Source organism: Hirundo rustica, chromosome 22 (assembly GCF_015227805.2).
Source record: "Hirundo rustica isolate bHirRus1 chromosome 22, bHirRus1.pri.v3, whole genome shotgun sequence".
NCBI classification, from domain to species: domain Eukaryota; kingdom Metazoa; phylum Chordata; class Aves; order Passeriformes; family Hirundinidae; genus Hirundo; species Hirundo rustica.
Window position 1 is genome coordinate 7,223,473 of NC_053471.1, and position 22,943 is coordinate 7,246,415.

General features: G+C 47.3%; 1 protein-coding gene across 3 annotated transcripts in view; it reads right to left on the bottom strand.

Moving 5' to 3' along the window:
* Positions 1-10,084: 10,084 nt before the first annotated feature.
* CASZ1 (castor zinc finger 1) overlaps positions 10,085-22,943 on the bottom strand; it is an 83,712-nt gene continuing 70,853 nt past the window's right edge. For all 3 annotated transcript variants that reach the window (XM_040084344.1, XM_040084345.2, XM_040084346.1), the window contains 8 exons: positions 22,266-22,388; positions 21,380-21,715; positions 20,453-20,651; positions 19,740-19,911; positions 17,398-17,546; positions 16,737-16,971; positions 15,007-15,300; positions 10,085-11,742 (listed from right to left, as the gene is read on the bottom strand). In XM_040084344.1, coding sequence (XP_039940278.1) covers positions 10,487-11,742; positions 15,007-15,300; positions 16,737-16,971; positions 17,398-17,546; positions 19,740-19,911; positions 20,453-20,651; positions 21,380-21,715; positions 22,266-22,388 — 2,764 coding nt within the window. In that variant the 3' untranslated portion in view covers positions 10,085-10,486. The remainder of the gene's footprint in view (positions 11,743-15,006; positions 15,301-16,736; positions 16,972-17,397; positions 17,547-19,739; positions 19,912-20,452; positions 20,652-21,379; positions 21,716-22,265; positions 22,389-22,943) is intronic.

Consider the following 22,943-nt stretch of genomic DNA (forward strand, 5'->3'; position numbering starts at 1 on the left):
TTTGTCAAAAGCAGGAAGACTCTTATTTTTATTGTCTTTTGTGTGTTGGTGACATAACCAAACAAACCAAAGTATGTGGGATCAGAAGGAAGAGGATGACTTTGCAAAGTATTTTACTTTTAAGTGTGCCTTGGATTTCACATATGATGGTGGTAAATACTGGCTGATGGACACAGAGCTGTGACACAGACAAGTTGCTGAGAAAGCTGCCTTTGGGAAACAGATGTTGTGCAAGGTCCTGCAGCTTGTACAACCCCCAGCCCCATGAGCTCTGTGCCCTGGAGCGAGAGCCCCGGCCCTTTCCTGGCCACCACCCAGCCGTGGCCACTGGCCCTGAGGCTGTGCTGTGCAGGTGTGAGTGAGGAGCTGCCCGGCACCTCAGCTTGCTCTGAGACACACACTTGGATCTGCCTTTTTCTTGCTGGAGCTCGGGTTCTTCTGGCAAGTAAGCGCTCTTTTATAACTGTTGTCTTAATTTTGTCTTTAGTTGAGGGGAGGAAGGTTTGCCAGAAGGTCCATCCTGGTGTGCGCTGGTGGAAAAAAATGTGGTGTATGTTGGAGCATGGAAAAGCTGGAAATGCTCCAAAAAGGTGGTGTCTGCTCCATTGCTGGCATTTGCAGTACTTGCTGCAGGAGCAGAGGCTCCTTGCTTTTCCTGTGCTGGGGCAGTGCTGTGCCTGGGGGAAACAAAGGCTCAGGCAGCAGGTGCAGAGCAGCATTTTGTTGCAAACCTGTTTTTGTTAAAGTCATGGTCTCCATGCTTGATTAAACCCTTCAGCAGCAGGCTGTGGAGATCTCAGTGTTTGCCCAGGGCTTTGACACAGGAAGCTTTGGAAAGTCCTTTATGTGTGGTGGTGCTTTGTGTTAAGCACAACTTGTAGCTGGTGAACCTGCCCATCAAAAACCTATGATGAGCTTGAGCTGTGAGTTTTCCAGCCCTCTCATACCAGTGGGTGCTATGCAAGTGTAAAGGGAAAGAAAGGCTTGATCTCCAGGGATTAGAAACATAAATAAAGGGGTGCTGGAAAGTGAAACAGGGGAAATTATTTACCTAAGGGTACAGGAGAGAGCTTCTAGCTTTCGTAATTTTCCCTTTTATTGTCTTATCCCCAGCCTTTGCTGCTTCCCCAGGAGTCAGCCTGGATAGGCACCTTTGGAGCTGTGTCCACATATTATGCTGGTGAAAGGGTGGCTCTCACCACTTCTTATGCTCTTAAAAAGAGTATAAAAAAATGAAAATGTACTTAAGGTGAGTTTTGGGGTATCAGGGAAGAGGGAAGATGGAGATCAGGGCCTGACTTCTCCACTTACTGTGCAGTACAAAGCTGCACACTTTTAGATTGAGGGGCTGGCATGGTCTGTCCCAGATCAGGGAAAAAAACAATCCCATCCCCAAAAGGGAGCAAACACTAACCTAATAAAGGCACCAGCTGGACGAAGGGAAAACCATCTCTTTGGAAAAAAAACAACACACCAAGAAAAAAAGAAAAAAAAGGGAAAAAAAACAAAAAACAAAAAACAAAAAACCACCACCCAACCTCCTTTCTTTAGAAAAATAATATATTTCATCCAAATAAGGTAAAAATATTTGAAATGGGGCAGAAGTGAGCACTAGGCAGCATCTGTCAGGCTCTTTCTGAAAAGGAGAAGATTATTAAAACTCAATTAAAATTTATTTCTGTAAAGTGTCTTTCAGGCTAAAAATCCCCCCAAATGCTTTGCAAGGACTGCTCAGGGATTACTTACAGTATGGAACCCCCTAGAACAACACCCTGTTTTTGTACCAAGCACTCTTTTTCTGCATCTGCTGAAGGAATTCATCCTTCAGGATTTTATTTTGTTTCTTCTGTGTTTGTGCAAATAATGAGAGACATTTTATGATGCTGGCTGCAAGAACAGCCTGAAGAGGAATAGGAGGGTGACACTGTGTTTTTCATTGGTTTAGGTGAAATACTTGCTTTTCTGTGGGACTGTGTCTTCTGTGTGAGAAGGTGATTGGCTGGATAGGGCTGATTCAGAGGGTGGAGAAGTACAACTGGCTTGTTTGTTGTCTGTTTTTCTGTCACTTTGCCAGGCTGCTTGCCTGTATCTCAGTCCCTTTGCTTGGCAAGACTGTTCTGTGCAGTGTCCTGCCTGTGTCTACCTTCCACCCTCTGTCTATCTCATCTCTTTCCTTTGCAACACTTCACAGACTGATTCCAACTTTACACCTCTGCTTCTACAGCCACTACTGAGGTTTTATGTGTGCACAGCTAGAGTAACACCTGTCTAAAATTAATTTCTTTAACTGATTTAATTAAACCAGAGCAAATTCTGGAGTGGACATTCTTGCATCTCTGAGCAGATTTGCAGTTTCAAACTGCAAGCAGTTTCAACTTTGTGCATGCACTAAGGACGTGGTGCTAAATGCTGCAGCTTTCCTGTATAGATGAATTATTCCTTGCTTTCTTCCCCCTTCACTGTCAACAGCAGGTCCCATCTTTGCGTGCCTGTTTACTGGCTTACCTGCCTGCTTTTTTGCAGTAATATCAGCACTTCCATGGCAGCAGCAGCAATTTTGGTTGTGAGATGGAGCTTGGGACTCTTGCTTCACAGGCTCTTCTGTTTGCCAGAACAAGCCTGGTACAGCCTGGAATTGGAATATCCCATTACTGCATCTCTTTCTTGCCTCCTTTCCCCCCACCCTGCCCAAGTTCTAAAACCCACAGGCAGACTTGCTAATCTGTGTAAAATACTGTGAAAATGGGGAAGTGGATGCCCCTGGCAGCGGGGGTCCCGCCTTGTGCTGTGTGGAGGAGATGTGGAGGGGCTGCAGCCACACCAGCCCTGGGGCACCCTGTGCACAGGGACTGTGTGAGTGCTCGGTGCCTCTGGCCACAGGCCAGGGCTGCAGCTCTGCTATGCTGTGGGCACAGCTGGCTCTTCCCCAAGATGTGACCTGCAGGGAAAGCACCTGGCCACTGAATGAAGGCACTTGCACCCCTCTGAGGGCTGCCTGACTGGCTCTGGCCACAGACCAAGTGTCTCAGTGCCCAATTCGGTGTGTCAATGCGGAGCCCTGGCATTTAGGCAAAGCCTGGCCGTGTCCTGAGATCCCAGGGAGGGTCCGTGGGCTGTCAGCAGCAGCGGGGCTCAGGGCAGGGGCTGCTGGCTACCACTGCCCTGTGGGAAGGGCGGGAAGGGGGCAGGGAACAGCTCGCTCTGCCTGTCAGATTAATCTTCAGCTGTTTACTTAAATCCTCAGTGTTTCTTCATTTGTTTGTTTAAGAGTTTTCTTGCCAAAAAAGAGCAAAAGGAAGAAGGGAAGCCGCCTCTGTTGGCCACCCTTCCTCAGTGAGGATGGGCCTGGGGCACGTCATGGGCAGGAGCAGGACTGGGGTAAGGACACCCTGCCTTGCTCTGGTATCTGCTTCAGGATGGGCCATGTTCCCATCTTCTGCGCAATGCCTGACTCTTGTGAGGGAAGAAGTGTCTGAAGGCTCCAGTGAGCCCACTTCTTGCCCCAGGGCTGGCAGGAAGAATTTGTCAGCCCTTCCAGCACCTCCTATACCTACAAATGCTCAGTGCCTTTATTCCCTTTTTGCCCTCTCCCATTTAGTAGGAGTTGGGTTTTGTGGGTAGGAGTTGCAGGTTTTGTCAGCTTTCAGGTCCTGGTAGAATCTGTTCAAGACAGCAGAGACCCAAAAGGCGAGGGCTGGAGCCTGAGTGTTGGATTTCCATGTGACAATGTCTGCTACAGAGGACTCAAAGGCTATTACGGTGATATGCTTGAGGTATTAAAGTACAATAGCGGCAGGAACTGCCCAGATTTTGTCTTGACATTAGAACAAGAGATCTTGCCTCATGTCTGCTGCTTCCCAGGGCTCACCAGGTACAGTGGCAGTAGTTGCAGAGCTGTGGGTGCAAGACTGCACTGTCACCACCTGCAAGGGCTTGGAAAAAACGCAGAAGTGAGACTTTGATCTGTTCAACTTGCAGCTTCTCTCGCAACTTTTATGTGACAGAGTCATTCCTTTATGTAGTCCAGTTAGAGTCCCACTGAGAAAGGGTAAGTTACAGCAAAAGCTTTCCATCAATGGATTGTGTTGTTCATGTTCCCTGTCCCCACCTGCAAACATGGCCATTTAAATATTCCATGGGCTGTGGGCAGAGCTCCAGTGAGAACAAACCTCTGGGCTCCAAGGTTGGATTAGGGACATGTTCAGAGAATGACATCTGAAAACAGGATGGCTGGGAGCTGCAGCAGAGCAACGAGGGGGCTTTGAAAGAGAGAGGACTCTAATCCTCTCTGCTAATAAGGAGGCAGCTGCTTCCAATGTATCAGGCTTGGCAGGCGCTGCTTTGCTGCTCCTGGGTTCTCTGACAATGGCAGAGAAGCACAAAGACCCAGCTGCTTCCATGTGGTTGGGGAAGAGCCACGCATTTGGTTGGGGAAGGGTGAAACAAGAACATTTTGACATGCACGTCAGCAGGACGAGCACCATTTAGTGCCTGATGCCAGCACAGCGCCGAGCGGGAATGCGCGCACAGACTTGCAAATCTCTGCTGCTGGCAGGGCACCAGCCAGGAGGGCAGCTGGATCTGTGCTGTCCATGGGCAGTGCTGGGGCCTCACTGGTGACAGGACAACTTTGGGCAGGGTGGAGGAAGTGAGGGTCCCCCAAGGCAGCTCTCGTGCACAGTAATATCTCTGGGCACACCGGGACCGAGCACGGGAGCAATGACCTGCACAGAGGGTGAGTACTCAGGACGTGTTGGGACTGGCAGATACAGCGAGGGCTGCCACTTTAGAGCACATGAAGTGCTTTTTCCCCCAAAGTAACTTGCTTAACTTCCTCATAAAAAATGGCATCTACTGCCTGTCCTACTCTGCAGGAATGCTGGTGATGAGAGCCTGTGCTAGACCCATCTCCAGTGTGAAGTGCCCAGGTCTGGAATGAGTCCTGGGTAGGAGACAGGGGGGACTGGATGGATGGAGTGTAGTTTTTAGCCAATTTACTGTTCCTTTACAGTCAGCCCTCCTGGCTGCTGGAGTAGCTGTCCCAAGGGCACTGTGCTCACAGCGGGGCTGTCAGGACACCCTCCTGCCTGGACATCCTCATCCCCAATGGCAGTCACTGCGTGGCGTGCACAGGTTACTGCAGCAGGAAAAAGCTACAGAGCAGCCAGGTGGGAATGCTGGCTCCTGGATATTGGATGCCTGGCATGCAGCTTTGTGTTCTTACTAAGTTCTGTCAAAAGTATGTGGATTTCAGCATGTTAGTGGGGATTTTCTACTCCTCACCCCTTCCGTGCAGACAGGACATTTCATTCTTGCTCATCTCTTGTTTGAGTGACAGTCAAACACGTGTTGATTTGGAGCTTTGATTGTCACCACAAGGCTTCGGGTGGGTTACAGTCCGACGGTTCCACCACAGACCCCAATCCAGCACCCAGAGCTTGAAGGCCAAGGCAGGAGGGGAAAAATCAAAATGTCAACAGCCACATCTCTAATTCCATGTCCCATTTAGCAAGCTGTGGAACTGTGAGCATGAGCTCATGCTCTCATGATGTCTCATGTCTCATGAAGGGCCCTGATGGCAACTCAGATAAAACCTCAGGGCTGCAGGGAAACCTTAACAGCAGAGTCCATGCAGAGAATTCCGTTCCTACTCCACCTCCCACTGGAGAACTGGAGCTGCAGCAGTGACTGCTCCAGGGTTTCTGGGCTTTCCGAGCACCCCACCAGCTCCAAACTCTTACAAACATAAACCACCTCCTCAAGCAAGAAGACAGCTTGATCACTTAAAACTTTGGGGGTTTTTTTTCCAGTTTTTATTGAGTGAAAATGTCAAACCTTGCATCAGTCATGCAAAAAAAAAAAAAAAATCTCAAATAAATAAAACACATATATTAAATTTCTAATAGCACTAAATTCAAGTGGAAAAATATTCAGTTCTTAATAATGCAGGTGCTGAAGAGACCAGATTCAAGTAAATCAGAGCACACCATCCTGTTTAGGGTGTTTTTTTTTCACTTTCTGCATTTTTGTCTCAAAACCTATATATATATCTATATATCTATATATATGTATATACATATAGATATATACACACACACATATATATGTGCATACATATTATTTTTATATTTATATATATACACATACATATTTATAAAACATTAAAAAGAGCATTGGTGGTTCAAGCATTTATTTCCCCCCCTCCCCCATGGAAAGAAAAAAAACAACAACAAAATAAAATAAAATTACACATTTAAAATTCAAAATGAGCTAGCAATGGCTTATAGTCCTAGTGTGCAATATGGATATTACAAAAGGCTAGAATCCTCCCTCATTGTATTTTTTTTTTAATTTTTTGTGGGGGTTTTTTTTTTAGGTTTTTTTTTTGTTTTTTTTTTTTTTTTTTTGCTACATTGGAAAAATTTTTTGATTTTTTTTTTCTTTAGAAAATTCCTTCCACGCAGACTTTAATCCAGTTGAGTTTGTGGCTAAAATGAACAATTTAGTCAATATTTTTTATTTATTTTTTTTGCTCTTCAGTAGTGAATGGTAGCAGAATCAGGAGGGTCCATCTCAAGGTTTATTTTGTTTGATTTTTATCTTGTTTTGGACAAAATAGTTCCATTTCATCTCTCCTCTTTCCCCTCCTAATAGAGCCAGCTGAATCTCCCTCTTTCTCTGGTCATTCTTTAGACAGTCCCATTGATATGAGAGCTTGGAATGACAAACCACCCACTCTGATGGGGTCGTTGGGCTGCTGAGGCCCTTGTTCAGAAAAGCACTTAAGCTCGGGCTTAAACCTGCGCCCACTCAGAGTCATCTGCTTAAGGGTTTTGCTGAATTAAAGCCTGAACATGGCAGAATAAAAAGCTGGGTTCAACCTTCTTTTGTTGTTGTTGCAAACAGAGACAGTGTAAGAGTTACAGAAACAGGACTGGGAGAAGGAGGGGGTCAGGCTGGCCGGGTGGCCGCTGCACTGCCAGGCCACCTGACCCTCTCTGGGGGCCAGGCCCTGCTCAGGGGTCACCTTTAGCAGTAGCCTGCTGGGAAAGAACCCTCATTCCCTGCGCCAGCTCCTAGAGAAGAGGTGACAGAAGTTTGGGAGAAGGACTGAGATGTTAGGGAGAAGTAGGATGCCTGGGGGGAGAAAATGGTGTGCATAGATAAACATGGGCCCTTCTGGCACACTCAGCCCCACGGGACGAGGGACATGGGGCCCCATCTGGGATGGGGCATCCTTGTCCAGCACTGCCAGAGCCACTGGACATCTCTCACCCCTTCCTCCACACACTTCTGCTTTCCCCAGTGTTGTGCAGTGACTCAGTCTGTGGAGTCTGGTGAGATGTGACAGGGGAGAGGTAAATCACTGTGTCACAGTGCGGGTTCCCAGCTCCCAAGAGCAGGGACACGAGCGGCCCAGGGCAGCTCCGTGTGCCCGGGCAAGACACTCCCAGGAGGGCTTGGTCCTGCTCCCACAGTCACTGACAGATCCTGGTGATTTTGGCGGTACAAAACAATCACATCTGCTTTGCAAGATGTAGCTTGTGTGAATTTAAGGATTCCTCCTGGAGCCCATCACCATACTATCTAAGTAGCTGAACACAGGGAAAATGTACAAATACAGAACCTGCAGCAAATGCTAGTAAAGTAAAATCTTTTTGCCCCATCCCATTTTGAGAAATTCCAGGGCATCATTCCATCATTCTACCCCAGGAACGTGAGCTTCATTCTATTCAAGAATGGGGTTGTGCTAGGAAACACATAGCTGAGGGCAGGGGATATACCAAACAAAACAAAAACAAACAAACAACAACAAAAAAATCCCTATAAAAATAAAAGCCACACAAATAGCTGATAGAGGAAAAGAACTCCAAAGAATTAAATAAACTACAAACTAGTGATAATATTTCATTTGTTTTCATTTGTTTCATCTCTACAAAATTCAAGTTAGAGTTAGGAATCGTGCAGGTCCGGTCAGTGCTGGGAGTGTGAAGTCAGCCTCAAAACACAGCATTAAGACGCCCCTCCTCTGCCACCCCTACAAACATACACTACATTGAAAGAGAGGAAAACAAAAAAAAACCTCCCCCCCCCAAAAAAAACCAACCAAACAAACAAACAAAAAAAAACCAAACCACCAACCCAAAAACCCCCCAAAATAAACAAAAAAATTCCCAACCCCCCCCAAAACACACAAAAAAACCAAACTAAAACAAAACAAAAACAAACACACACATACACACACACACACACACACACACACACACACACAAAAAAAAAAAAAAAAAAAAAAAGGGGAAAAAAAAAAGAGAGAGAAAAAAAAAAGAGAGAGGAAAAAAAAAGGAGAATAAAAATTGCACAAAATTAACCATATGTAAGGGCTAGCCAGAAGGCAGGTGACACCTCCCCCTCCACCCCTGGCATTGGTGGTTTCTCTTTTGTTCTATATATAGTAATAACCTTTACAGGAAAAATACTGTACAACTTTTTTTTTTCCTTTCCTTTTGAAATATTAGCTGAACATTCTGTCCCCACATTTACACAGCTGAGCTGCTTGTTTATAAATCAGACCTGATCTGCACCAGTTCCTTAGGGAAACACCAAAAAAAAAAAAAAAAAAGCAACCTAAACTTCACGAGACCTTTATCTGTCCAGGGTAAAAACAAATCCTAGGGATCCCTTAGAGCTGAAGAGCTCATGGAGCTGAGGAGGGGAGTGGGTGCCTGCATGGCATAAAAAAAAGTTTGTTTTTTTTTTTTAAAAAGGACAAACCGCAGATTAATCTGGTATATTTTAAAACTGGCACCAAAATAACTATCACAATTAATTCATACAAGTCCTTCTGGTGCCCTGGTGTGTGTAGACAAGCCCTTTCAGGCTCAGGCAGGGATTTGGGGTCAAAGAGCTCCTGTCACACCTGCCAGAGTCCGGGACAGTCCTGTAGTGTGTGCTCCTGGAGCAGGCCAGGGAAAGATTGCAGGGCAGAGCCTGGAACCAGGGGAAAGCCCGAGCAGCTGGAGGTGGCAGGTCTCAACACAGTGCAGTTTAATTGCTTATGCAGTGCCCAAGCCCTCAGCCCTGCTTGTCAAAGTATGCCCAGATGGCCCAGACCTGCAGCAATTCTTAGGGGGCACCTCCCAGCGCCAGGGTCTCTGGGCTGTGGGGCTGCAGCAGGGTCTGTAAGTGCCAAACCCAGGTCCTGCTGCTGAACAGGGCTGTCCCCTGCCTAGAGCCGAGCTGAGAGCGTGCCCTGCCAGCGTCACCTGAGAGCTATGTGCGTCACAGACCGGCGTGTCTGCAGGACAGGGCTGGGGACCGGGGCCTGGGGCCTGGGACCTGTCCTGGTCCGAGTGCCCGGGGCAGAGCAGGGCCCTTTCTCAAGGCTGTTTTAGTGACCAGGACGCTCCTGTGCGAGCTTGGTGCTCCCTGTGCTGCACCACGGGGTAGGGGCAGCTCACAGCTCCTGAGATGGGGATACTGAAGCACCACGAAAACGCCTCACCCTCCACAGAGAGGAAGCACTTAGGAGTTGGGATGAGATGGAACTGGATGGCAGCGTAACCCCAGTCCTCCAGTGTGACAGACCCTTTAAACTGCCTGCTGTGTTCTTCCCAGGTTACTTCAGCTAAATCCCTACAGTCAGAACAGCAGGGATGAGGTGTCCTACGGAGAAAGTGTAGACTGAGAAAGTTTTACAATATAAATAGCATTCAAAATTATTAACAGTAAAAAGGATCTGGAAGAACAGAGGAGTGTCCCATTCCCACCCCTGCTCATTCATTAATGCATCCTCATTTATGTGACAATAAATACCCACTCCCACCCTGGCTGTCTGATGCCATTTAATGCTAGAGGAAGAAGGGGGAAGGGTGGAGAGAGAGAGCACACTCCTCACCCCCTCCTTCCCACTGGCAAAAGCTGAGCTACTTGTCTTTGTGACACCAATTCCTTTAATTTTATATATGTGTGTATGTGTACATTATATAGAGAGACACACACACAAATATATATTTGTAAAATTCATTACCTCTTGTTCCCACCCACCCCCCTCCATGAAGTGGAGATAATTATTATTATCGTACAACTGAAAAAATAGAAAAATAAAACCCAGAAAGAAAACTGGGGGGATAGAGCCCCACCCATAAAAAAGGGTCCCCAGATGGGCAAAGGCCCCACGCACCGTGCAGGGAGCAAGGAAAAGCAGTGGGTACCCTTAGGGTTCATGTCCCTGTAAAGGGTATATTTTGCTGCATCCTGCCCCCTTGTTCCGGGATCTGCAGAATGGAGTGATGCAGCACCAGTCCTGCTGCGAACCAATCTCTTCTGGGGCCTGGGGAGGAGCAGAGGTTTCCTTCCTTCCTCTCTCTCATTTGTGGCACAGAGTTTTTCATTTGCCATCCCCATCTTTGTTCTCACCTCATACAGGGTCGTCTAAGTAATTCTGTGTAAGAGAAAAACCAAACCACTGCCGTTGCTGTCTCTAGGATTAAGGAGAAGCTGCTGGAGCAATGGTGGAGGCTGAGGCAGCAGCCGGAGCTGGAGCAGGGGCAGGAGGTGGGGCTGGAGTGAGGGCTGGCTCGCCCTGTGGCCTGGAAGCATCGCCATGGTCTGTGGAAGAAGCACACTCCTCTGGTTCTCCATCTTCTTTAGTGGCCAGACCTTCAGGGTCTGGCAGCGATTCTTCAGAATCTGTGTTCAGGTCTTCCTCCTCCTCATCCTCCTCATCATCATCATCGTCATCCTCCTCTTCATCATCCTCCTCTTCTTCATTCATCTCCTCCTCATCGTCCTCTTCATCCTCCTGGGAAGAGTCATCCTCGTCCTCCACATCAGCAGAGCCAGGTGCCCCTGCACCCCTCTCCTGCGGCGCGGCCCCGGCTCTGCTGGGGGACGGGCCCTCGCTGACTTCTGCCTGCTTCTTGCTGAGGTCCAGGGAGTCACTGAGCCCCACACCGGCCGCATTCTGCAGGAAGAAGAGGGAGCTGTTGTTGTCAGTGCTGAGGTTGAGGGAGCTGTCCAGGTTGATGGAAGAGTTCTGGATATCATACTCAAGAGTGGAGTGGGCAAGGCCCTCGGGGCCGGGAGAGATGGCAGGCAGTTCCCCTCGCTCCTGCTTCTCGTGTTTGCGCTTGTGGGAGTCCATCTGTGACATCCCCACCACGGTGTGTTTGCAGCCAGGGTAGGTGCAGTGGAAATGGGAGCACTTGAGTTTGTACTTGCAGTCAGGCACCTCGCAGTCCACGCTGGAGCTGAACTGGCAGAAGCCAGCAGCGCTGATGACATCCTGCTTGCCGTGGTGCTTGCGGTGGGCTGTCACCTTGGTGCTGTCAGTGCAGCGGAAGCCGCAGCGCAGACAGTGGAAGTGTGTGCTATTGCCAGAGAACTGACAGTCTGGGAAGTTACAACTCAGTGAAGACTTGAAGCGTTTGAAATCATCCAATACTAGGTTGTCAACACGGTCATGGTGCTGGGCGTGCTTATACATGTGGGTACGGCCACAGAACTTGTAGCCGCAGTTCTCCCGTGTGCAGTGGTAGTGGGTAACCTTGAGAGAGAACTGGCAGCTGGAGTCCTTGCAGTCCTCGTAGAGGTCATAGCGCCGAAATCCCTCCAGCATCATCCCTTCGTCCAGCATCTTGCGTGAGGACGCGGTCTTGCGGCGCTTGCCAAATGGGGACATGTCCTCAATAATCCAGAAACGCTTCTTGGCCCCCGAGGCAGTTGGCATAGTGATGGTGTTCCCTGAGGAGAGAAAGTGCAGAGCGGTGTTGCTGACAGCCAGGTCTCTCCATCTCCCAGCCGTCCTGGCAAGCTCTGTGTTTGCCAAGACGCAATGCTGCAACGGTTCCCACCCCACAGCTCATCCCTCGAGCTCTAAGGGAGCCTCAACTCCAGACCGTGGGCTAGCTGATGCCTGCTGGACATCACTTCCTCACTCTTCAGCATATCCTGCCTTGTCTCTGATTGCTGCTCTGGCAGACCTGATCTTGTACAAATGTTAATTGTTGCTTCTGTGGTTTTGCTACTTTCACAGTTTCTCTTGCTTCTTAATTAATCTCTAGTCCCATTTTCCTCAAATCAGACTTTAATAGGGAGGAGCTGCCTTGTTCCAGTCCAAAGACTGAGGTGTGTTACTGCAGTTCACTGGGGCGGTAAAAAGAGTCGCAGTGTGTTAAAAGCTTGTACGTGTTCACTCTTTCCCCCTGTCCAGGCTCTTGTAATACCCTACGATTGCCAAGGACAGGCAGGAAGTGAAGGAAGATCCCATGCATGATTAGAACTGCAACAGGAGGGGGTGGAATTTATAGAAACAGGATGGACTTTGGCCAGGAGACTGCAACATCCCTCACTGTAATGAGCCCACATATCACAATGAGTGCACTTAGAAAGACAGATGGACAGATGTTCAATGGGGCTAATTCTCATCATCACTAACCAGTGGACTCTGAGAGAAAATACCAGTTCTGCACCATTCCCTTGGGTCTCAAAAATTCCACTATGCCCCTAGTATAAATAAAGATCCCTCATCTATCTTCCACTTTGATTCACAGGGCCAGCGTAAGTGGCTAGTGCTCATGTCCCCTAGGATCATACTGACATCAAGGACTTGACCTCAATGTATCTATTAACTTATTTTCTTCTCTGCTTGCTGTTTCCAGAATCAACCCATGATCTCCAGTACCAATATGCAGCACAGACAAGGTTGGAGGCAAGATTTTCTCAGCAGGTGCAGAACTGTGAGTGTAATTAGAAATTATAGCTTGCAACTAACACATACTGGGTTTTTTTGACTCTCTTCCTGCTGAAATTGCCATCCTCTTGAAAGAGGCACAATTTGTGACACATGGTGTGGGGGGCTCGAGAACCCAGTGCAGTCTGCATTGCTGTCTGGGAGACTGAAGGGACAGTTGACTGGTGCAGAATGACTTCCTTCCTGGCTGGTGCACAGGTATTAGAGGTGATGCCCCCTCAGGGACCACCCTTCATGAGAAGGTGGCGACCACTGAAGGAAACCTCCCACACAAGCCAATGGGATTGGCGGCAGGAACCGCCTCTCCCACACAGCTGGGCCGTGCAGTTTGTGGGATAAGCAAAGAACAAAAGGTTTTCCTACACCATTTGTTAATTAATGGCTCTTGTGGTCTGACTCTGGACACCAGCTCAGGTCATCCATAGTGAGACCATCTGAGTGACACGGTAGAAACTGCATGCTAAGGCTGATTTAACCAGCTACCAGTTAAAGAATAACTTTCTGTCACTGGAGATTTGAAATTGGCAGGCTCTTAACTACAGAATCTGTGACCAATTTACTCTCTGCTCTCCCCTAAACATCTGGTATTGTAAAATCCAGTTCTTCACTCCCAGCCAACTCATGTAAGTGCAGTGGTGCCTGGACAAGTTGCTCCTGTTCAGATTAACTCCTTTTAATAAAATTTAAATGAAATGCCATAATTTTTTTTTTTTTCCCAAACCATCAAGTTCCTTAGCATTAATTAATAAGTGCTCATAGTGCCTGTCTTTGGATGGGAATATGGGATAACCCATCTTGGAGAAAAGGCTCTGTATGGGAAATAAGTAGAATTTACATTTTACCTGTTTAAAACTCTGTTATCTATATAGCTTTTAAAACAGTTCAAACAGATGTGCTTAAAACTTTAGTTGAAAACCAATTCTGTTTTCTCATACAGGCAAAGTTTTGGAGTAAGAGCATAATGAAGAGAGATGACACCTTGGTGCACTCTCCTCTTTTGCCCATATTCAGTCCCCGCATCCTGTGGAAGATTACAAGCCTCAATGGATGTGATCCCCACCAAGTCTCAATGGTAAGTGTTTACCACAAGCTTATTTCTTTAACCACAAACACTGTCAGCATTCACCAAACTATACCAAGGTAAAAACAAAAGACATTTTAAAATATTTGATTAGAGGAAGCACAGCACAAGGTTAAAATGTTTCCAGCTGCATGCAATCCAGTTAAAAAAGAAGCAGAGAGTTTCTTGTGATTTTTGTTAATCGGCACACACTCCTCTGGACAAGGCAAGGATCCTTCTCCTGCCAAATCCCTTGAGAAAAACCTATGAACTGGAGTTGGAAACCTGTGAAGTTGGTCCTCCAGCCATACTCCCAACCTTGGATTTACTTATTGCTAAAACTGGCAGGAAGAATGACTGGGACATTTGTAGGCTGCCAGAAGCCTCAAAAATGTGAGCTTTAAGCACAAAGATGTCCTCAATTAACCAGAAAAGAGCTAGGAGTTGGGAAAAGAAGCCAAAAATGAGACACACCCTAAAAGCCATTCCCAGATGGAATGAGAATATTCAGCCTGAGACATCTCTGATCTTACACATGGGATCATGGCAGCTCAAAACTGAAAGCTATCTGTATTTCTGCAGCTGATTAAAGCAGATATAAATAATGAGTGTGAGAAACAGCTTGACCTGTCTGATGAGGTCATCATGTGACACTGTCTGTACTTCATTCCTCATCCTGGGAAGGCACCCCTGAACTTTGTGGCTTCACATGAAGTTTGCAAGACCAATTGAAACACGTGACCTGGGTACCTCATCAGACATTCACCTGCTGAGATTTGGGCAGCACACTACGGCAGGCACTGGACTGGGTGGCCTGGAAGATCTAACCAAGAAGTCCAAGTCCCCTTAATGCCACAATGAGCAAAGGTTTGCTCTGTGGCCGCTTTGAGGTTACCAAGACACTGAAAATGCATTTTAACTGTGGATTTTGTTAGGCTTTTCTCATAGTTAGGAACTAGTGGCAATTGTTCTGTTACCCACCCAAATGTCTGTGAAGGTTTGTTTCCCCTTGGTTGCGGTTACTGTGTCAGCAAGGAAAAGGAGCAGGCATGGATGGGCCCTTGGAAAACATTTGGTAAGGCAGAGAGCAACCTTTGCTGCTCTACCAACCCATAGGTGCAGAGAAAAAACATGGGCAGGGTGAGTGGGGACGGAGCTGGGCACAGGACATGGAGAGAAAGCAAAGAAGTGTTACCTGCTGCATCCTGCACTAAGGGAACGTCACTTTTTACTGGAGTTGGAGTGGCAATGATGGGCGCAAACCCAGCGGTGCTGGCGGCAGGCATGACAATGCCTCTGCTGGCTCCCAGAGTGGCACTGAGCAAGGAGTATGAGAGACAAGATGGAGAGAAGAGATAGGGGAGGGTGGGAAGGGGAGACCTAAGCAGGGCTTGTGGGAAAGATGGATGCAGAGATGCTGGTGGAGGTTGTGGTGCAGTGTGGGTTGCATCATCGTCAGCAGCAGTAGCAGTAGAAGGAACCAGGCAGCCTGGAGAATGTGGAGAGAAAAAAAGCAGAAAAAAAAGGAAAAAAAAGAAAAGAAAAGAAAAAACAATAAAACAAAACCAACCAACCAAAAAAAAAAACCAAACCAAAACAAAAAAAAAACCCACCAAAAAAAAAACCCCACCAAAAAACCACCAAAACAAAACAAGAAACAGAAGAATTGAAATGAGAACCCAAGAGCAGAAGCAATATGATGAAAATGGAAAATACATTCACAAATGTATGGAACAGAACTGCAACAGAGAAGAAACAGAAGGTGAGGAATTGACAGCACCAGGAAGTGGAGAGTTGTCTCTGCAGGAGATAAGGTGGCTTTATGGTATGGGGGAAGAGGCACAGACTTTCAGGCAGGAATTCTGGATACATTTGGCCATTCTGGTCCTATAGGGTTGCTGCCTGCTTCAGTCAACAGCTATAAGGGTGCTCCAGCACTTGGGGTGGGTGGAGCTGCTCCCTACCTGGAGAGCAGTGGGGGGCATTTCCCAGCAGTTGAGCCACTACTGACACAAAAGAGAGTGCCAGGAACCACTGCCCCAACAGAACCCTCTGGAGGTGCCATAATGTCGTGGGGCCAGTGCCATGACCCAGCAGTGCTCCTACAATGTGACTGTGCTGTCATGGCCTTTAACTGGGGTGGGAAAGAAAACCGGGAAAATGTGTACGGAATTAAAGCAAACTGAGGCAGGCTATGCTGAATATCCCACTTAACCCTGGGAAGGACAGCTGAGAGATCCCTGGTCGTCACTATACGATGGCAAAATTCCTACCAGGTACTTGACTCTTGACAAGCTGACCCTGTAATGCAGGGCTGGGGCAGACAGCTCTGCGTGATCTTGGCAAACAGGGCAGGGAGTTACTTCCCAAAAGAGGGGATGAAAGGGGTCTGCTCTCTGCAACTGCACAAAGTGGAACAAGAGTTTTTGGGTGAGGAAGGGAGCTCAGTGAGCTGCTGTTAGATATTGCTTTCTGAAGATGTGATAGGCTTCATCCCCTGTGTATGTCATATCTGCTGTTGTGCTTTACCACTACAGTAAAGTGCCTGACTTCAGATGCTGCTTGAGGAAATACAAAGAGGTACCAGAGGAAATGCCAAGTACAGAAGGGGCCCACACCTCCTTTTTTTTTTCCTAGTCTTTTTTTTTTTTTAATCAGCTATTAAAATAGACCCAACTCCAAGACCCAGGATAAAAACCTCTCTTAATGGGAGGAGAAAGGTGTGCTGCTAGTTCCTGGATGCTCGAGGTGTATATTTTGATGGACCTCTCCTCTCAGGTGCTGGAGAGAGCTGGGTTAGTGTGAGGCACTCCTGAAGTTGGCACAGTGTGTGTTTAAAGGTGCAACTGTCTCTTGGCCTCTTTTTCTATCTCCCAGGAGAGCAGGCAACTGATGATTCATTTCACACACACTCTTCTCCCTTACCTGCTGATGTACTTTCATTGCCCACTGGAGTGCTGGAGCAGCTGCGGTCCATATTGGAAGATTCAGAGGAGATACCCCCAGGGCTACAACCAGTGTAATCCATGTACTCTTCTGTTTCAGTGTCCATCATGCTTGGGGGTCCCTGAAAGGAAGCTGGGGTTCCTGATGAGGCTGGGCTGGGTGCCATGCTGCCAACCTGGGGGAGATTTTCATTTCTTGGAGTGTGGCCAATAACCTGCAGCAGGAAAACAAGATGGGGACTTTCATACCAAAAGCAAGAGATCAGGACCAAAACCATCTGTCGGCACATTTATCTCCCTCTGCCACAGTTCATGAGGGATAGCTGGCACATGCTTGCGAGTGGAACCCACGGCACTGGGGCCAGGAGCATGAATCCTCCTGTACTAGGAGCTCAGAGCATTAAACCTGGCACATGCATCCTGGTATGTGAATTGTGCTGCACTCGGGAGCTGGGAGTGTTAATCTTGGCACCAGCATCCTGGTATGTGGGTTCTGATGCGTTCACAAAGAGGAGGTGTTAATGTTGGCATTGCCCCCTCACTGTGTAGGTCCTGCCACAGTTCCAGATGCTGGAACCATGCCCGAGTCATGTGAGTGCCAACACTGCATGTGGATCTACAGCTTCAACACAAGGAGTTACCTGAGTAGGAACACGATCAAAGTTCTTCCCCAGCATCCTTCTCATATGCTTCCTGGCATGGGATGTCATTTGGTGCTTGAGCAGGAAGGAGAACTGGCAGCCCTCTCGGATGCAGTGGAAGTGGCTGTTCACCTGGTTGTATTTGCAACCTGCAGACACAAAAACCATTTTATGTTGCATATGAAGGTACTGGGAGAGAGCAGGACCAGAGGGGAGGTGATTGGACAGGACAGGGCTGCTGTCCATGTGGATTTCTGATGGACTGAACATCATCAGTGGTCATGGGTTATTCAGGAACAATCTTGAATGAAAAAAACCCAAACCCACGATCTACAGCCTGCTGAGCAACTGCAAGAGAGGATTACAGTGTACAGAGAACTAAGACATGAGCCTGAGCCTAGTCCCATCCCTCTTTGTGCCATTATAAAGGAAGGAACATTGCCATTACATCTAGTAGTGCCTAATGCTCTTCAGTCTTAGCTAGTGCCTTTTCTTTTACAACAAGAACAACACCAGGACATTTAGCTGTATCATATAAGCTACAATCAAAATACACGCTCATAATTAGATTAGGAATGAAAAGTTCTTTTTCTTTTTTTTCCCCCCTCTAGCTGTGCTCTCAGAAAAGCAGTCTCATAGCAGCTCTGGCTCTGGACAGTGTGTGTGCTCTGGTCAGACCGGAATGAGCCAGGAAGTGTTTACTGCCTCTCCAAAACGGTTGTGTAATAGGGGCAGCTACTGAACAACAAACAATTCATATGGGTTCTGGCATAGAACACCACACATTCTGCTCCCCGTGCCAGGCGTGCACATATCATTAATGGACAGCCCCGAACAGCAACACTGCAGAGCTGATAAACAATGGCTTGTCATAGTTCAAACACAGCTACATCAGTGATCAGGATCTGCTGTTTCCCACCCTCCCCTGGCCATACCCTCAGATACACAGAGGCAGAGACCTAGAGACAGGTTCACTTTTATTTATCTAGCTACATCCATCCACCTTTACTTATATGTGTATGTTTCACCTCTCTCTCCCCAATCATACACACTTATATAATTATACACACAGAAACATACATTGAAAAAGTCTCTCATGTCTGTTTGTTCACAAACACTCACAGGCCAGCACCTGCTATCTATAAATACACAACATAAACCCCAGGAGTGTACACAGATGTAGAAATGCATCCACATGTTGGTGAAACCATACACACCTGCACCATCCTAGCACACTGCCTCCATCTATGCAGGCAAATGTAGAGTGCTGGCTAAACGCGCGTCTACTGCACAGCAGGGCCAGCTTATAGGCAAATGTACATACTCTGGATGCATGTACCCCATCCCTCCCAAACCAAAGCCTGCAGCTGCCTCGCAGCTCCTGACTCCCCCAGCTCATATGGAGCTGACAGCCAGTGTCTCGTGCAGGCCAAGAGTGTGTTTGTTTAGGTCCCACTTTCCCTACCCCGCCCGCCCTCCCCATCCCTGTGCTCTGGGAACAAAGAGTGCTGCAGGACTGGAACACTACCACAAAGGGCAGGTGAGGGCTTGCCTGTTGCCAGGCATCCCTGTGGCTGGTGTCACATATCACTGCCCTGCTTTGTCTAGCCCCTGCTATCACCTGAAACACCAAAAGGTGAGTAAATAACAGCAACTGCTGAATCTACTGCCATGTGTATGCAAACAGGACCTAAGTAGGTACTGGCTGTGCTGTGTTGACACTCATTACCCTGGGTACCACAATCAAACTTCCATTTGGGTACAAATTCTTGATGTATTCAAAGCTGAAAAGTTTTGCTCTGGTTACTGTGGCTGTTGTACTGTAGTGGGAAGGAACAGCACCCAGAGGTGTTATTCTGAACCTTGTTTGGTTCCAGCCTTTGCTCCAAACAGGAGTGATAGGGAAGACCCGGTCTTATTTAGCCATTTGACTTTCAGTATGCTGCACTAGCACTGGTTAAGAAAAAAAAAATCCTCCTAAGAGCACCCTTAAATTTCACCCAACACAAACAGTAGGTCTAAAAGACTACAAAGTATTAAAAAAAAAAAAAAAAAAAAGGCTTTGACAATTAGATAAAAAGCAGAAAAAAAGAGGAAGCTGTATGTCCAGACAAATTCATATGCACAGTTCTCTCTGGTACAGTTTTTGTTCATTTACCTTGGGTCTATTTGTGAAAACATGCTTCAACCAGACAGACCAGGAACTGCTTTACGTTTTGTTGCCTTTCTTGTTCAGTGATTTAATGACCAAATATCTCTTAAGCATAACTTACAGGTTCTAACTTATGGCATTCTTGGCCTGGACATGGGACACACCACATGAGAAACGAAACAAAACTCACCTAGTCTGCCACATTCTTCCCGCTTGGTAAAATACTTGAAGCCGTTGGCTGCCCTTCTCTCTGCCTTCTCATGTTTTTTCACGTGCCAGGGCAGCTTGGTGGTGATGTTAGTCACAAAGTAGCAGCCAGGACGCAGACAGTGGTAATGCCCTCGCATGCGGAATTCACAGTGCTGGAGGGGAGCACACAGGCATGGTGCTTTAGGCACATCTAAAACAAATCCACTCTCAACTGCCTGCTACTAATGGTGTCCCTTCTGAGGTGTCAGAGGGGCCTGCACTGATACTCAGACCCCATTTTATCTTCTACAACCTGCCATGCAGCTTGCTCCCTCTCGAGTCTTTTTACATTGCTGTCGTGTACTCTGTAATACACCAGTCTGTGTTGAAGTATCCCAAACCTAACTCATGGCATTCCATGGATTCATCACATATTCACCACAAATTTTTATTCTGTTTCATTTTGTGTCTCTCAGATTATTCTTATTCCCTTGTCCACTTCACCTGAGTCAAAGAAACACAAAAGCATCACTGATTTCCTATTTGATAGAAACCAAATGTTTTTCCAGACTACGTAATTATGATTTCCATGGTTCTGTAGTAAAACCAAGAAAGCCACACACAGTCACACTTCCTGCCGGGGAGTCAGTCTACCTGATCCTTCATCTCCTTCTCCCCAGTCCTGCCAGAACACTGCTCTGGAATGGCTCTTACCTGGTTGGGACAGAGACACTGCAGGGAGTAGTAAGCAAACTGGTCTCGCACATTCACCAGATTATTGTTGGGGTTGATGTGGTCCAGGCAGTGGGATTCTGCTTTGCCAGAGGTTTTGCACACATACTTGCAGTTCCCAAAGAGACAGTGGAAGTGGAATTTGTTGGCATACTTGCAGTCTGTTGCCAAGCAGGGATCACTGGAATACATCCAAAACCCAATCATCACCTTCACTCATTTCACACATTTGTTTCTTTGCCAAGATTTAATTCAAGGGGAGCCCAAGCTGAAGCCTCTGTTCCAAACATGGCCCACAGATTTCCCATAGCCACCTTCCTCTTCAGGGAAATTGAAGCTGGCAACATTACTGCAATTCCACCCAGCTACTGCACTTACTTGATTAGGACTGTTAGAACACAGCAATGCATGGTGGGTTCTGTAGTCTTTGAGGGCCACTTTTCCAATGCAAAGTTCAAAGGAAACACGACCCAGGCGTGGCCACTGCAGGATGCCAGGGATTCCCCTGATCTGACAAAACCAGCACTGCCCTTCTCATCAGCTAAATGGGTTTGGTACCTTCTGCCCCCAACTCAGTCCATGGATTTCTTCATTGTCAAACATACTGCAAAGATACCTGCATTTCTGCGCAGCTCTCGCAAGGGACAAAACAGGGATTGGTGATAGATCACCAAGTTTATCTATCTTCTAAACTCATGCCTGAAAGTGCTCTCAGATGCACTCAAATATCTTAAAGTATTTCCTAGACTTTAAAGAAGTAAATTTTCTGTGAGGTCAAGCCCCGAGTACTTTCTAGACACGTTTTTCAGTGGGTGAACAGAAGTGTAGTATTGCAGCTCCGAGAAGAGGTACAAAGGGGACTGCAAGGCTGGGGAGGATAGAAGGAGGCAAACAGCAGCAAAAACTTACTTCTCCTGGAATTGGAGAAATCCAGGTTTGACCTGAGGCTTGGCGTTCTCCAGGGAAGTTGTTGCCAAGGGTGAAGCTGCCAGGTTAGGCACTGTTGCTGGGATCTGGGGCATCTGGGGTATGGTTGAAGCCAGCTGCTTCCAAGCAAGTAGTGTGGGAGCAGAGGGCATTGCAGCTGGATTTGGAGTGGGCACATCCAGGGCAGGAGCACCGGCCATGGTGGCAGAAGCAGCAGATGGTGACAAAGGGGCCAGTGAAGCCTTATTCTCAGTAGCAGTTGAGAAGGGAGACTCTGAGTTGCTTTTCACAGTTCCACCTTCAGTTCGGAAGTGAAAACTGCAAAACATGATACTAATTCAGACATAAATTCTTGACAATTTCATGTAATTTGATTAAACATCAACAAGAATGTGGCTGTAAACAAATGGGTGTGGATAAATCCTAAAAAGGGCTCTGGAGAATTTGAGGTAAGATTTAGGGCCTTCCTAAACCGTCTATGAAGAGAAGGGAAATCATTAAGATGGGTGCAGACAGGTGCCAAACCATGCTAGAATTAGAGAAATCTCATAAACACTGCAGTCACTGAGATGAGCTGTGGGGCAGCTTCCCAGGGCTGTTGGGAGGAGCCAGTCATCTCCTGCAGTGAACCAGAGGGAACCATCCAACAGGAGAGACCAACTGTGCTAGCAGATCTGTCTGAAAATTTGCAACATCTCCTTCCCTATAATCCCTTCAGGCTCATGAAGGGCACGTGAATTGGCCACTGAAGGCCTTACTCATCCTTTACTTGGATATTCCATTCCCTTTAAAAGGAACCTGGAGTGGTCTTGAACTGTGCATTGCAGAGCTTTCTCAAGCTCCCCAGACCTCCTGCTCTCCTGCTTACTTGGCGTGCTTGATGGCTCCATCCAGGGTGCTGAAGAGGGCCCCGCATTCCTCCACCACACAGTGGAAATGCACCTTATGGAGAAAGTCACACTGGGCATCGCAGAAATCCTTGGTGCCAAACCTGGCCAAAAGAGACAAGCAGACATCATAGGGAAGGCCCCAGGAGAGAAGTGGAGTTGGAACAGACATTTTTTTTCTGTGGTTTTCAACCCTATTAGCATTCCCACAAGCAACAGACATTCCAGGGAAGCTAGATCCAGAAACCACCCATCCCCTGCCCTGCAGAGGAGGGTATCTCCAAAATGGGAGAGATGAAGCATCATCTGAGCGGCGATAGCAGCCTGTTCTGCAGAAATACTGCACAGCACCATCCCTAATGCACAGAACAACAACCCTGCCATGCAAACCCCAGAGCAAAACCCACCACATTACCCAAGAAATGTCTTGTGTTATCTTGGAGCAAATGGCCAAGAGGGCAAAACCAGCTCAGCGTGGTGTCACTGCTCACCCATTGCTGAGATGCTCTGGACTTAATAAGTGCGGTACAAGTACATGTGATTTCAGGAAACTCCAGAACAAGTAAGAAACACTGGCAGGAAGGATTTGAAATTTAACAAGAGAATCTTGCATAATTAAAGTACAACAAACTACAGTTGCTCTGATGAGCAGGAAAGCA